Raw genomic sequence first — 13882 nt, 5'->3', positions numbered from 1 at the left:
TTTTTATACACTTGCATGAATTGGGTGCAATGTGGCTATGTGGTTGAGAAGCTTGCTTCTGAAACATGGTCTTGGGTTCAGTCCCATGGCATGGTGCCACCTTGTGAGTTTTCTACTGTAACTCTGGGCCGACCAAAGTCTTGTGAGTGGATTTGGTAGTTAGAAACTGAAAGAAGCTCATCACGTGTGTGTGTGTGTGTGTGTGTGTGTGTGTGTACACACCCTTGCCCCGGTGTGTGGATGAACATCACTATCATACAAGCGATGTTGTTTGTTCCTAGTCTTCCATGGAAAATGTTAACTTGCTTGGAAATGTAAAAGTTGGTGACAGGAAGGGATTCTGGCCATAGAAAATTTAACTCTGTCTGACTCCTACAAGAATGATTATTAAATGATGATGTCCAATATTTATGGAAACTGCTCCATAATTACATATCAGACTTTGTGGCACCATCAGTCAAATTTTGTACTCATCGATAACAAAATCCTATTCATATATTAATCCTAACAGAGTTTTTTTTTTTTTTTAAATGCATTTGGTTTACATTTCTCTACTTCTACGAAAACTCACAATCCCTTGTGGGTTCACAATATCCTGAAAGGGTGGGGATACAATCCAAGCTAATGCATTGAAAGTTGCTATTTAAAGCTGTGAATAGACACTTCGGGAGTTAAACATTGGCTCTAAAGTTTAAATTCTTGACCCTACCTTCTGAACTTTACCACTGTGTGTGCGTGTATGAATACACTACTCAACATGAGACAAGCTAGCTTAGTTTATTTAGTTCAATATACATTCACACAAATGTATGCACGTGTGTGTGTGTGTGTGTGTGTGTGTGTGTGTGTGTGTGTACACACGCACAGTGCAGACAATATTCGTTCATATGACTATCTCGGGGAAAAATATATTTTTGCTTTTTCAGATATATTAATCATATTTGGGTCATTTTGTCCTCATGGCACGTGTGAGTGTGAGTGTGTGTGTGTGTGTGTGTGTGTGTGTGTGTGTGTGTGTGTGTGTGTGTGTGTGTGTGTGTGTTTATATGTTTATATAGTCTACTTTAGTCAGCGATAGCCTTGCATTGGCACAGCTGATAATGTGCAAGCTCAAGGAAGTTTTATTTTTTGGTCCTCACTTCTTGACTGGCAATTGGCTATGGGTGCATATTTCTCTTCACCAATGTTTTATCTAAGAGAAAGATTGCTGAACTTGAACCTATACAGCTTGGTACCACCAGCATCATTGCAGATATTGCTTTTAGAATGCAAAGAGCAGGAACTGATACCACGAGCTATGTCAACAGACTTAACATGTTCTGCCAATCCACTGTCCTGAACTTTTTTTTTTTCTTTTTAAAAATCAATCCTTAAGCGGATGAAAAGCTATGTTGACCTCAATGAAATTTGAACTCAGATCAGAGTTATAAGACAATCTACTCCACACCAACAACTCAGCCAAATAGTTAAGATTATAATTAAAAAAAATTTCTAGGAAGTGGTATTGTTCATGACTTGGAGTATCAGCAGCAGGCTGACTTCTACAGTAAAATAAATAAGTCAATAGTCTTAACAGCAGTTAGTTGGCATAAGTCAACTAGGTCAATTTCCTTTCAGCAGCTAGTTTGACATCTTGTCAAATAAATAGGTCATTGCCACATTCTAGTAGCAAGTTAGTTGACATCTGTTACTTAGTCTCAATGCCCTTGACCTTCAGTATCAGTAGGTTCATACCTACACGAAAAATATGGGCAGGAAGTGAACCCTGGAGGTTTGAAGTTTTGAAGGGAGAATGACCGGGACAAGAGCAGAACCTGGGAGAGCAGTTGGGTCATATTTGGAGTAATAAGGAGCAAAGACTGATGTACTGTGAGACTGGAAGAGGGTTGTACAGCTATTTAGTTATAAGGGGACAGGGCAGTGAAACAGAACTGCAAGCTATTGGTCATTGCATGTTGGTGAGTGAATTGTTGTCTAACGCTCAAATGGCCTCCCTTCAGATGTGATCTAGAATTTGTTTGTGGCTGTACTGTCGAAGCATATGCAAAATTCTAGAATCATTGAGGTTAAGTACAAAACTATATGAAGGCAACAGTGCAAAGCTTAGGAGGGGATGGAAAGAGAAAACCCTCATAAAATCTCCACTTTTGAGAGAGAAACTGAAGTTTCGTGCACAATTTTTTTTTTTAAATTGAACATTGTCAAGTATGGTGTCAATCAAACATTGAACTCAAATATTTATTATAAACAGATTAACAGATATCAAATAAGGTTTCTAGTCTAACAATGGACTGCTTAGTAGACTTCTGACTGAACACACAACACAGAGTATATGATAATATAGTCCAGTTTTCATAACAATTAACCATGTAACCCACCTTTTTTTTTTTGTTTTTAATCCAAGCTGGGGCGAGTTGAGTTTTCAACACAAAATCCTTCCTCAGTTAAAAACGGCTATGTTTGCTTTGGAGAAAAAATTCAGCGCTCATTTCATTAACCATGAGATTGGTATTGAAAAATCCTGCACCTTAAAATGATATTGTCACTGTCATGCGACTGAAAAATGGGTCTTTAGACTTCATTCTCGTGTTGCATTTTCAGCAATAGAATCTTAAAATCTATAAATCCCCACCAGACTATATTTAATCCTTGTTTGTTTAATGTTAGAATATAAAGGTTTTACAATTGCAGAAACTAAAATGCCATAGCCAAGTTTAGTTCTGACACTCGCCCTCTTCCTAGCTAGTCCTAAGATATTTTCTCTGGAAAAGTATTTCCAGACAATGGGTAGAAGATATATCTTGGTTATTGTTAAGTAATTAGAATTAGTAGAATAACATTAAGAAAAAGTTAAACAGAAAGTAAGAATGAAAAATAAAGCAGTTCAATTTCAAACGCTGAAATTGTTGTGAATTTCTGTGCTACATGCATCCAAAAATCACCCCAGGTTGAGTTTTTGTTTAATTTAATTTTTTTTTAGTTTCCTTAAAAAGCAACTGATTAGCAGCACTTAAAATGAAGTGCAACAATACTGGTAAACAGACTGGGAGAATTTCCTCTTGAAAAGCTAATGGAATATTGCTTCAATGTCCATTTTTCCATGCTTGCATGGGTTAGTTGGAATTCGTTAAGGTAGATTTTCTATGAGCAAATTGCCCTTCCTGTTGCCAACCCCTGACAGCTTCCCAAAAGTTAATATTTTCTTGGTTGGACATGTTTTCATGGAAGACTGGAAATAAATGATACTGCTTGTATGAAAATGATACTCAAAACTATCAAAGGGTGTCAAACTGAGACACATACGACGGGCTTCTTTCAGTTTCTGTCAACCAAATCCGTTCACAAGGATTTGGTTGGTTGGAAGACATAGGATGTTGCTTGCCCAAGGTGCCATACAGGGGGACTGAACCTGAAACCACGTGGATGGGAATTGAACTTCATACCCACACAGTCATGATGCACTTACTCTTTTACTTGTTTCAGTCATTTGACTGCGGCCATGCTGGAGCACCACCTTTAGTCGACCCCAGGACTTATTCTTTGTAAGCCTAGTACTTACTCTATCGGTCTCTTTTGCCAAACCACTAAGTTACGGGGACAGACACACCAGCATCGGTTGTCAAGCGATGTTGGGGGAGACAAACACAGACACACAAACATACACACACATATATATATACATACATATATACAACAGGCTTCTTTCAGTTTCTGTCTACCAAATCCACTCACGAGGCTTTGGTCAGCCTGAGGCTATAGTAGAAGACACTTGCCCAAGGTGTCACGCAGTGGGACTGAACCCAGAACCATGTGGTTGGTAAGCAAGTTACTTACCACACAGCCACTCCTGCGCCTAAAGTTTTATAAACTAAACGTCTCCCAACTAACATTTGTTCAGAATCCTACTGTTGCCTCTCGTAATCAGACATGACTAACATTTTTCAGAACAATTAATTGAGACTAACTAACCTCAGAAGAAATTAATAAATCACAGCAATAGATTTAAGTTGAGGTTTGAACTGGCTAGTAAGAGGTGGGTGAAAGAAACGAAGCAGTGAAATGCATCCAGTCCCAAAGCACACACAGCATTGTCATTCTTAGTCATATTGACTCGCTTCCAGGAAGTGAAATGATAAAAATATCAACTGTTCTTGATAAGAGCAATTGGTGTTCAAAGTAGGAAAATAGCTATAAAAACCAGCTGTGAAAACATTGGGTCTGTGAAAACATTTGCTTGGAACGGCAAAAGAACTAAACGTTTGCACAGATAATTGAAATTAATAAGTTACCGACCAGAACCAGTATAGATATAAAAACTGGTTGAATGATAATTTCAGCCCCTGCCCCCCTCCTTCTCCAGCCACCACTCAAAGAAAGGAGAATGAAAGGATTAAGAAAACTGAATTTGTTATTTTTGAAAGCAAAGTACTTGTTCCTGGGTGACTTATTATACAAACAATACATCAGAACTTTGATAAATGATGATGACAGGAACCTTAAAGTAAATAACAAAAAAAAAAAAGAAAAAAAACTAAATTTCAATTTGCAGAAGGTGCCATCTTGTTTAACAGTTCAATGATGGGCAACCAGCTGTAGAAATATTTGCAAATTTGATGATTTACATTGTTGAGAGCAAACAATCCCGCCCATAAAAGTCAAGAGCATTTTCACCAAAATACACTGATTTTAAATGTGTTCCAGTAATGTTTCTATGAAGCCTTCATCTTAACTAATATCTCAAGGGTGTGTGTGTGTGTGTGTGTGATATATAAAATCATTATCATATTAAAAGTCACTTTCCTATACTTGTATGGGTCTGATCAAGTTTATTTAGGAAGATTTTCTGCAACCAGATGCTCTCCCTGTTGCCAACTCTCACCTGTTTCCAAGCAAGGTAATATTTTCCCCCCGTCCCATGATGTGATTCTGCAGAATATTGGAAAGGAACGATTCATTTTTCAACAATTGCATGATATCAAGATATGGAGGCACGAACATATACACACCAACACAAAATTAGTTTCTCCCAGTTTCCATCTGTCGAATCCATTCATAAGGCTTTGGTTGACCAGAGTCCAACACATAGTAAAACACATTTACCCAGGGTATCGGACAATGGGACTGAACTCAAAATTATACGGTTGGGAAGCAAACTCCTAAACAACAAAGCCACTCCTCTCTTATATACATACATATTTCATGTCTGTTCCACATGCCACTATAGACTTGTTTGGATGGGGTGTTATTTGAAGAGGGATTTTGCTGTCTCACATACTTGTCTACAACTCCTTACCTGTTTTTAATATTCCAGAGGACTTCAAAAATGCAGGGTGACAAAGCACATTAACAATATCACTGCATGACTTCTGTTGACAAGTGCAGAATAGCAATACACACACACTCTAGGCTTCCTGCAGTTTTATATCTTACTAAATTCTGCCACAAGGAATTGATTGGTTCTGACTATACTACAAAACAAGTTCAGATAACCACGCAGTCACATTTGCACATATACAAGTGCACGCACACACAGAAGCTGAAATTGTCTAAATATTTCAGGCAGCACCAAATTCTGACAAAAATATGAGTGTTCAATTGCCAAAATTTAATGGCTATTGAATCTAAAGACATTCCTCAAAGGACAAGAGGTGGGGAAATTCATATTCAAAAATCAATAAGCTAAATAAAGCAAGAATTTGTTTACTAGCCACTTTCAATTGGATAAACAAGTTGCGTAACCCCAGGCCAGCTATTAGGTGCAAGGCACAAATCAATTAAGCAACTATTCAAGTGGAGAAAATTAAAAAAAAAACTATAAAAATGTCACAAGAAACCTCCTCTTAAAAGCCATATTTGGAATCATAATGGAACCAAATTGTAAGGAAAAATAAAAAAAAAAGACCCCCAAAGAACTTACCTTTACTTTGTCCCGCATTGATCCTTTCCCTCGTACCATGATTTTACAGCCTGTGTATTGTTCAAGTTCTTTAGCAGTCATCCCTCGTGGGCCCAATATTCGTCCAACAAAATTAAACTGAAACATTAAAAAGCACAATTAAAAACAGCAACAAACAATGAGGTTGAATGGCAACTTTTTGAGGTTTAAACCCTTAAACATTCAGATTTCTCTGTCAAATGAAATGTCTATTTATTCACATTGATATGAATTAGTCGTGCATTACTTTGTAGCTTTGAGATTTCAGTGATGTGATTATTTATAGAATATTGTAGGGCAAATGTGAGAGGCCAGATCCAACTAGTCTGAAGATAACATTATTTTGGATGGATATGGCCGCTTTAAATGCTTAAGGGTTAACAACTGGATAAACAAGTTGCATAACCCCAGGCTAGATATATGACTTGGTGCAAGGCACAAATCAAGTAAACAACTATTCAAGTGGAGTAGAACAAGAAAAAATAAAAATAAAACTATAAAAATGTCACAAAGAAACCCTCATAAAGAGGCATATTTGGAATCAAATAAAGGAACCATATAATAAGCCCCTGCCAAAAAAACCCTGGCCATATCAATATCCTATCTTTTGTGTTCAGACCAGCCAGAACTGGCCTCTCATGCCTACCCTACAATGTTATTCTAATTCTAAACAATCACATTTTTGAAATCTTGAAGCTGCAAGATAATGCATGATCAGCCCATATTTTGGGCCATATCCGGCCCAAAATATTTTACTTGCCTTTGTTCAAACTGGCCAGATCTGGCCTCTCACACCTATACTACAATGTCATTTTAAAAGTAAACAATCACATCAAACTCTTGAAGCTAAGGGATAACGCACAATAAATCCAAAACAATGTGAATAAATAAGCATTACATTTGACAGTCATCTGAACACTAAAAGGTTTATTCAAAACAATGGTAGAGAAGCATTACATTCGATAAAGTAATCTGAATGCTAAAGGGTTTAAGATGTTACATTAAAATGATAGGTGATCAGCAGTCAGTATATAAATCAATCTGTGATGGTCTGTCTTGGGCTTCTGGGACAACAGGCATTGCTCCCCTTGCTCTAATTTTTTGGTCTGATACCCACTGGAAGGTTGCCAAATTCAGCCTTTTTGGAAAATAATCCAGATTTTGAGATTTAGTGATGTAAAGTAACGGCACTCATTAATCGGGTCTAATGTGGCAAGCTGGCAGAATGATTAAAGCAGGTTGTGGGGAGGTTGTGAGTTCAAATCCTGCCAAAGTCAGCTTCACCTTTTGTTCCTCCAGGGCCGACAAAATAAATTACAAGTGGCAGGGGTCAATGTAATTGACCAACTCCCACCTCCCCATTGCTAGCTAGCATTCTGCCTAAATAACAAATAATTTAAAAAACCAGGTGTTTGAAACAATATTTCTTAAACTAAGGGAAAGTTTAAATTTTAAAATAATTAACACTAAAAACAGATAGCTTTTATATCCCAGACCTATGTACAGATTTCAGACAATTTGGTGACAAACGAGTTAAGTTCATCCAACTGCAGAAGCTTGACTGGTTTTTACTTTGACAGTATGAGAACCATCCAGCTACAAGAGGAACTACTTCAGATAACCAAAATTTTGGAGAAAAACTCCACCTATCCTCTATCTATTCTAGTAGACCATTTGACACCCATTTTCCATGGTGACAAGAGTTGGACAGTTCGACAGAAGCTGACAAGCTGCAGGACTGTGCCAAGCTCCAATGTTAGCTTGGCATAGTTTCTGCAACTGGAATGCTCTTTCCTAACACCAACCAATTCACAGCATGTACTGTGTATGTGCGCACGTGCATATGCCAACAGCTTGAGTGAGGTTACCAAGTAATTTGTCACACAGAAAAAGGGAAAAGCTCACTCAACTGAATGAAGGGTGTCGAGGAGGAGGAGGAGGAGGAAGCTACAGAGTGCAAGGAAATGGTTTATCACTTTTTGCTTTGTTTTGGAATAAAATCCCTGTGATAAAAAAATGTGCCTGTAGAAGCATTTAACACATTTTACAGGCTTTAAAATGGCTAAATTGTTAGAAATGATGCCAAAGGAATTTATGGAGCGATTTCAAAAGTAATTTTAGAGAGTGGAGGAAGGTAATAACATCCTCCAAGACTAAAGAATTCTTATCTCTAATGGGAAACATGACCGACACTTAATCCTCGTTTTCATGACATTTCAAATACTCTGGTAATTTGCATTCACCAAATACAAAGCTTGGTAAGTAATTCTAGTCAAAGGATCCTAGACAAAAGCAAGATGTAGGAAATGCCAAAAATATAAAGAATTTACTTTCCATTTGAAGGGAATACATAGAATGACTTCTACTTGTCCTGGATTTCTGTATGTACCCTGAATTGAAACCACACCAAGGTCAACTTTGCTTTTTACTCTTTTAAGGGCCAATAAATAAAACAACCAATTAATTAACCCCTAATAAAGTACCCAAACAGTTTTGACTGTGGCCATGCTGGAGCACCGCCCTTAGTTGAGCAAATCGACCCCGGCACTTATTCTTTGTCAGCCTAGTACTCATTCTATTGCTTTCTTTTGCCGAACCGCTAAGTGACGGGGACATAAACACACCAGCATCGGTTGTCAAGCAATGCTAAGGGAACAAATACAGACAAACATACATATATATACGACCGTCTTCTTTTCAGTTTCTGTCTACCAAATCCACTCACAAGGCTTTGGTTGGCCTGAGGCTATTGTAGAAGACACTTGCCCAAGATGCCACGCAGTGGGACTGAACCCGGAACCATGTGGTTGGTAAGCAAGCTACTTACCACACAGCCACTCCTGCATCTATGAAAACCTTATCTCAGGACCATCAGTGCAAAAACTAGCAGACCATTGTACTCTAAAGACAATCATTCGGACAGATATTTTCTTATTTGAAGAGCAAGATGCTTGACTACCTGTTTACATGGTTATTAGTTCAAACATCAGTATTGCTCACTTCTGAGAGAGACAGAGAAAGAGAGGAACAGTAGGAGAGAGAGAGAGAGAGAGAGAGAGAGAGAGAGAGAAAGAGAGAGAAAGAGAGAGAAAGAGAGAGAAAGAGAGAGAGAGAGAGAAGCAGGCAATAAATAAATACTCCACCACTGTGTTTTCAATAGCAGGAAGGGATCAAAGCTAAAAAGATAGCCATCTCCATCAGTACTGAATAATGTGCATTTTCACTAAATTCATACTGACATTTTTGATATCAACATTTTTGCCTCTTGTTCTACAGCGCAATCCTTTTTTTTTTTTTTGAAGTGACCTAAATTAAACCTCTTTCAAAATTCCCTGTCAAATTTATGTTCTTGAACCAGCTTAATAATGACAGAAAAATTGTTTTACTAAATATATTTTCAAAAATTAAAGCATTTCAGTAGAAATAGAGTAACGAAAGGGTTAACTAATAGGAACCACTTTTCTAAGCAGCCTGCTATCCATTCCAAAAAGGATTTTAAAAAATCAAAAAAAAATCGTGAATTGACAACCATATAAGGTCATTGCCAAGTTATGAAGTTCTGGGAATTTTGTTTGTTATCTTAGATTGGGAAGAAGCTATGATAGAGTCGAGATAAGAGCAATACGACATTACCCATAATGCAGTGCATGTAGTGGAGAAAAGGAGGTTAAGACAGTGGAGGTAGGAAAAAATATGCACTAAACTAAATGGATTTCTGTTCAGGTGGGGGAGGAGGCAGGGTTATGGCATCAGGACATTTCTGTGTATAAGGATCTAATTCCTCAACCCTTTCGCATACACATTGTCAGAAGTAATGCTTATTTATTCAGATTGTTTTGAAGGAACCATGCATTATTTTGTAGCTTTGAGATTTTTGAAGAGATAAATTCATTTTTAGAATGATATTGTAGGGTTAGTTTAAGAGGCCAGATCTACTCATTTTGAAACCCTAAAACAGGAATATTTTGACCGGATATGGCCAGTTTAAATGCTAAAGGGCTAATTAATCCCCAATGATCTTATTAACCTGACAGTATACAAAACAACATTTTAGAAGGACACTCCGAGAATACAAACAACTTTTCAAAGTTCATACATTTTTAACCCTTTAACACTCAGATTACTGTCAAATGTAACGATTATTTATTCATTTTAATTTGAATTAATCATGCATCATCTTGCAGCTTTGAGATTTTCACAAAATTGCTTATTTTTAGGACATTGCAGGGTAGGTGTGAGAGGCCAGATCTGGTCAGTTTGAACATAACAGGTAGAATATTTAGGCCAGATATATATGGCTGGTTTAAATGCTAAAGGGTTAATAACACAAAACTTCTTTATACACATCACATTGCCTGAGACAATCAAATGTCAATTGAAAGTCTATCAGCTCACTATGCAACCATATGGTTCTGGGGATTCAGTCTCGTAGTCAGGCATCTTGGGGTGTCTTCAATTAGTACCCTAAGCCAACTGATGCCTTATGAGTGAATTAGGTAGATGGAAACTCTGTAGAAGCCTGTTGCATATATGTGTGTGTCTATATGAGGGTGTACTGGAATATTCCTGGTTTTGGGTAAAAAATACAGGAGGATCAGTTAAGATTTTATTGAATATAGTTCCCTCGCAGATTCATACACTTATTGCAGCGGTCCTTCAATTTTTCTAAGCTCTGTAAAAGAACTTGGAAGGCTGGACCTCCAACCAGACCTTTTGTGATTTCCCTAAAAACCAGGAACTTTTCAGCACCCCCTTGTATATTACCGTTACCCCACCCACCATTGTTTGACAACCAGTGTTGACTTGTTTACATCCCTGTAAAAGTGGTTTGCATTAATTTGAGAATACTGGTTATATTGTGTGTACACACACACATACACTTTGTGAGTCGAAACAGACACGTGTCAGGGTGTACCAAACAACTGGGTCATGAGTTCATTTCTGCTACTGGCATTTCACATATCACATACATACACATGATAGGCATGGGCTGTGAAGTCAAGTTTGTTTCTCAATGTGGTTTGGGTTCAGTCCCACTGCATGGCACCTTGGCTATTATAGTTCTAGACCAACTAAAGACTTGACTGGATTTGGTAAACTGAAGCTGAAAAAAATCCCATTGTATGTATGTGTGCGTTTTCCTCCTCGTCTTGCTCTACAACTGGTATTGTTCATTCCCAACCTTTCATGAAAACAGGTCAGGACTGGCAAAAGAAAGGATCTCCAGCTATAAAAAAAAAAATCTGCCTCAGCGAGTTCCATCTAACTCATGCAGACATGTATGACTGCCACTATGGAGTTTAGAGCTCCACACAGCATTATCAACCACTGCTTGCAGCAATGTGCTGCAGCTGCTACTTAGCAGGATTACCAATTACAATATACAGAGCAAATGTTGGGAAAAGCATGATAAACACAAGATGCAAATAACTAAATGGTAAAATGCAAAAATATTTATATCTAGTGTTTATCATGCTTTTTCTTATGTGTGTGTGTGTGTGGGGGGTTTCCATCTCATACAGTTTCTACTGTAGTAAAGGGCAGACTAATGTTTTGTGAATGAAATTTAGTCAATGAAAACTATATGGAAGGCCATCTAACATTAAGTGTAGGATTTAATTATACTTGCAGAAGGTCGGAGAATGATCTCAAATATGAGCAGGCACAATTGAAAAGGCTATCAAATTTAGGATTTGTTTTGAATATAAAACATTTCCCCTCTTCTCGATTTACCGTTCTACCAGTTTTGCTGTTTTAATCCAATGGATATGTATATCCTTTAGCTCTATGGCTTTGGGTTCACCAATACCCAATGAGTAAAATTTAGCTGAAACTGTATGGAAGCCAGTTGTGCAAATGTGTGTGTTGGCTGTCCGTGTGCTTATCCTTTGAGACTGCCTAAGCTGCAGTGATATTTATGCCCCACACCATAGTTGTTTGACAAGCAAATGACCATTGGAATAAAGCTGCTATACTTGGAAACAAGGTTGGTATCTGTGGGGTGGGGGGGAAAAAAGGCAGAGGCATGGCTGTGTGGTTAAGAAGCTTGCTTCTCAACTATGTGATCTCCGGTTCAGTTCCATAGTGTAGTACCTTAGGTTGGTCTTCTACTAAAGCGCTGAGCTAATCAGAGCCTTATAAGTGGATATGGCAGATGGAAATGGAAAGAAGCTTGTGTATGTGTGAGTGGGTATCCGTCTTGACTGTATGTGATGGTTGTAAATGAGCATCATACAAGTAAGGGTTTGTTTTTTTCCCCCAGTCTTCCAAGAAAAACTATGGGAAAGTACTACCTTACTTGGAAAACAGGTTAGAATTGGTGACAGGAAAAGTGTCAAGCTGTAGAAAATCTGCCTCAACAAATTCTATTGTCTGGCCCATGAAAGCATGGAAAAGTGGACATTAAATGATATCTATAACAAAGATATAACCAAGCAGAAATAAGGGGTATAATACTTACATCAGGGTGTTCTTTGACAGGTACATAAAGTTTCTGTGATAATGTGACTGCTTGACCATCTGATGCAGGTAAGGGTAAAGATTCCCTGCTGTTTCCTTTGTGATGGAACAATGAGGAGCGTATCCGTGCTATCTCTGCAGAAGATAAAAAAAAGAAATAATAAGCAAACAGAAAAATAGAAAGACATGGAAAATAAAATAAAACAAAAGATATCAAAAAAAAAAAAGAAACAAAAACAAAACAATCCTATAGGAAATAGATAAAAAAAATGAACAGCAGCAATCAAATCTAAATACACTGATAAATGCCTTAACAAGTGCCATTATGAATGTGCGTGTTTATTTTATACACACAGACTCACATTATATATATATATATATATATATATATATATATAAGAGACAAACATATATAAAATAGTATAAATTGAGAGCTAATAGAGAACTAATTTGATCAGTTAAGAGAGAACGGTGACATTCAAACAGAAGAGAATAACCTTTACAGGGGCATGAAATGGAGAGAAGTTAACTGGCGGTTGTTGGCAAACAACTTGTCAGAATAGGGCACGAGCCATGCGAAAATTACTGTCATTACAAGTTAAATGGTAGACAATTATCACACACACACACACACACACACACACACACAGAGGATTCAAAAAAACAAAGACAAAAAAAAAAGATGGTGTGTGTGCACACACGCGTGCCTATGATATACAACATTAAAATCCAATGAGGAAACCTCTATGTGGTTGTTTTAACCAGCTAGAAAAAGCAACCAAATTGCTCTGAAATCACACTGTACTGTCTATAAGATAAGAGGAAAGGGGCATTAGGTAAAACGTAGATTTATTGCCTTTAAAATAGGCAGGATGGTCACAATTCTAAAACACTTGATCATAGATCTGCTTCATCAGGATTGACCTATGGTTAAACTACAATGTTGGGCTTGGCTGACTTTTAATGTTTGACACAAGAACAACTTTTAATACCATCATATGTTACTGTTGATTTATTTATACCATTCTATTAATAATATGTAATCTATGGAGAGCTAAGGAGTGGTGTTAACAGCATAAATCTACAGATCCATAATTCAGCGACTGTATGGCACCAAACCACAGCTTTTGAGTTGATCTAAACAAGAGTAAAAATTAGGAAAATGGAAACTGTGCAAAAATCCTGTCAGACTGTACAGGTTTCAAAAAACTGGTCTTAGACATTGTGTTATTCCACCAGTTCTGCTGGATGGATTAAGTTTATCCCTTTAGCATTTAAACTAGCCATATCCAGCCTCTTACACTTACCCTGCAACATCATTCTGACAAAGTAATCTGAATGCTAAAGGGTCAAGAGTACTAGTACGTAGAATACTCAGCCACTTAAAATTAAATTTAATGAACAGGTAGCCCAGTCCATCAGACAATTGGGATATTCATTCAAGTCTGATGAAAGGTCCATTTGCTTTGGTAAAAATCAGCTGAACAA

General features: G+C 37.4%; 1 protein-coding gene across 19 annotated transcripts in view; it reads right to left on the bottom strand.

Annotated features, from left to right (window-relative positions):
• Window positions 1–13882, bottom strand: part of LOC106884116 (KH domain-containing RNA-binding protein qki.L) — an 87444-nt gene that overhangs the window by 32944 nt on the left and 40618 nt on the right. For all 19 annotated transcript variants that reach the window (XM_089337669.1, XM_089337664.1, XM_089337665.1 and 16 more), the window contains exons 2-3: window positions 12396–12529; window positions 5918–6034 (exon numbers count right to left, since the gene is read on the bottom strand). In XM_089337669.1, coding sequence (XP_089193795.1) covers window positions 5918–6034; window positions 12396–12529 — 251 coding nt within the window. The remainder of the gene's footprint in view (window positions 1–5917; window positions 6035–12395; window positions 12530–13882) is intronic.

The sequence above is a fragment of the Octopus bimaculoides genome, chromosome 19 (assembly GCF_046866305.1).
Source record: "Octopus bimaculoides isolate indiv1 chromosome 19, ASM4686630v1, whole genome shotgun sequence".
In the NCBI taxonomy this organism is placed as follows: domain Eukaryota; kingdom Metazoa; phylum Mollusca; class Cephalopoda; order Octopoda; family Octopodidae; genus Octopus; species Octopus bimaculoides.
The sequence above is the reverse complement of the archived record's forward strand: the minus strand, read 5'-3'. Positions and strand labels throughout refer to the sequence as shown.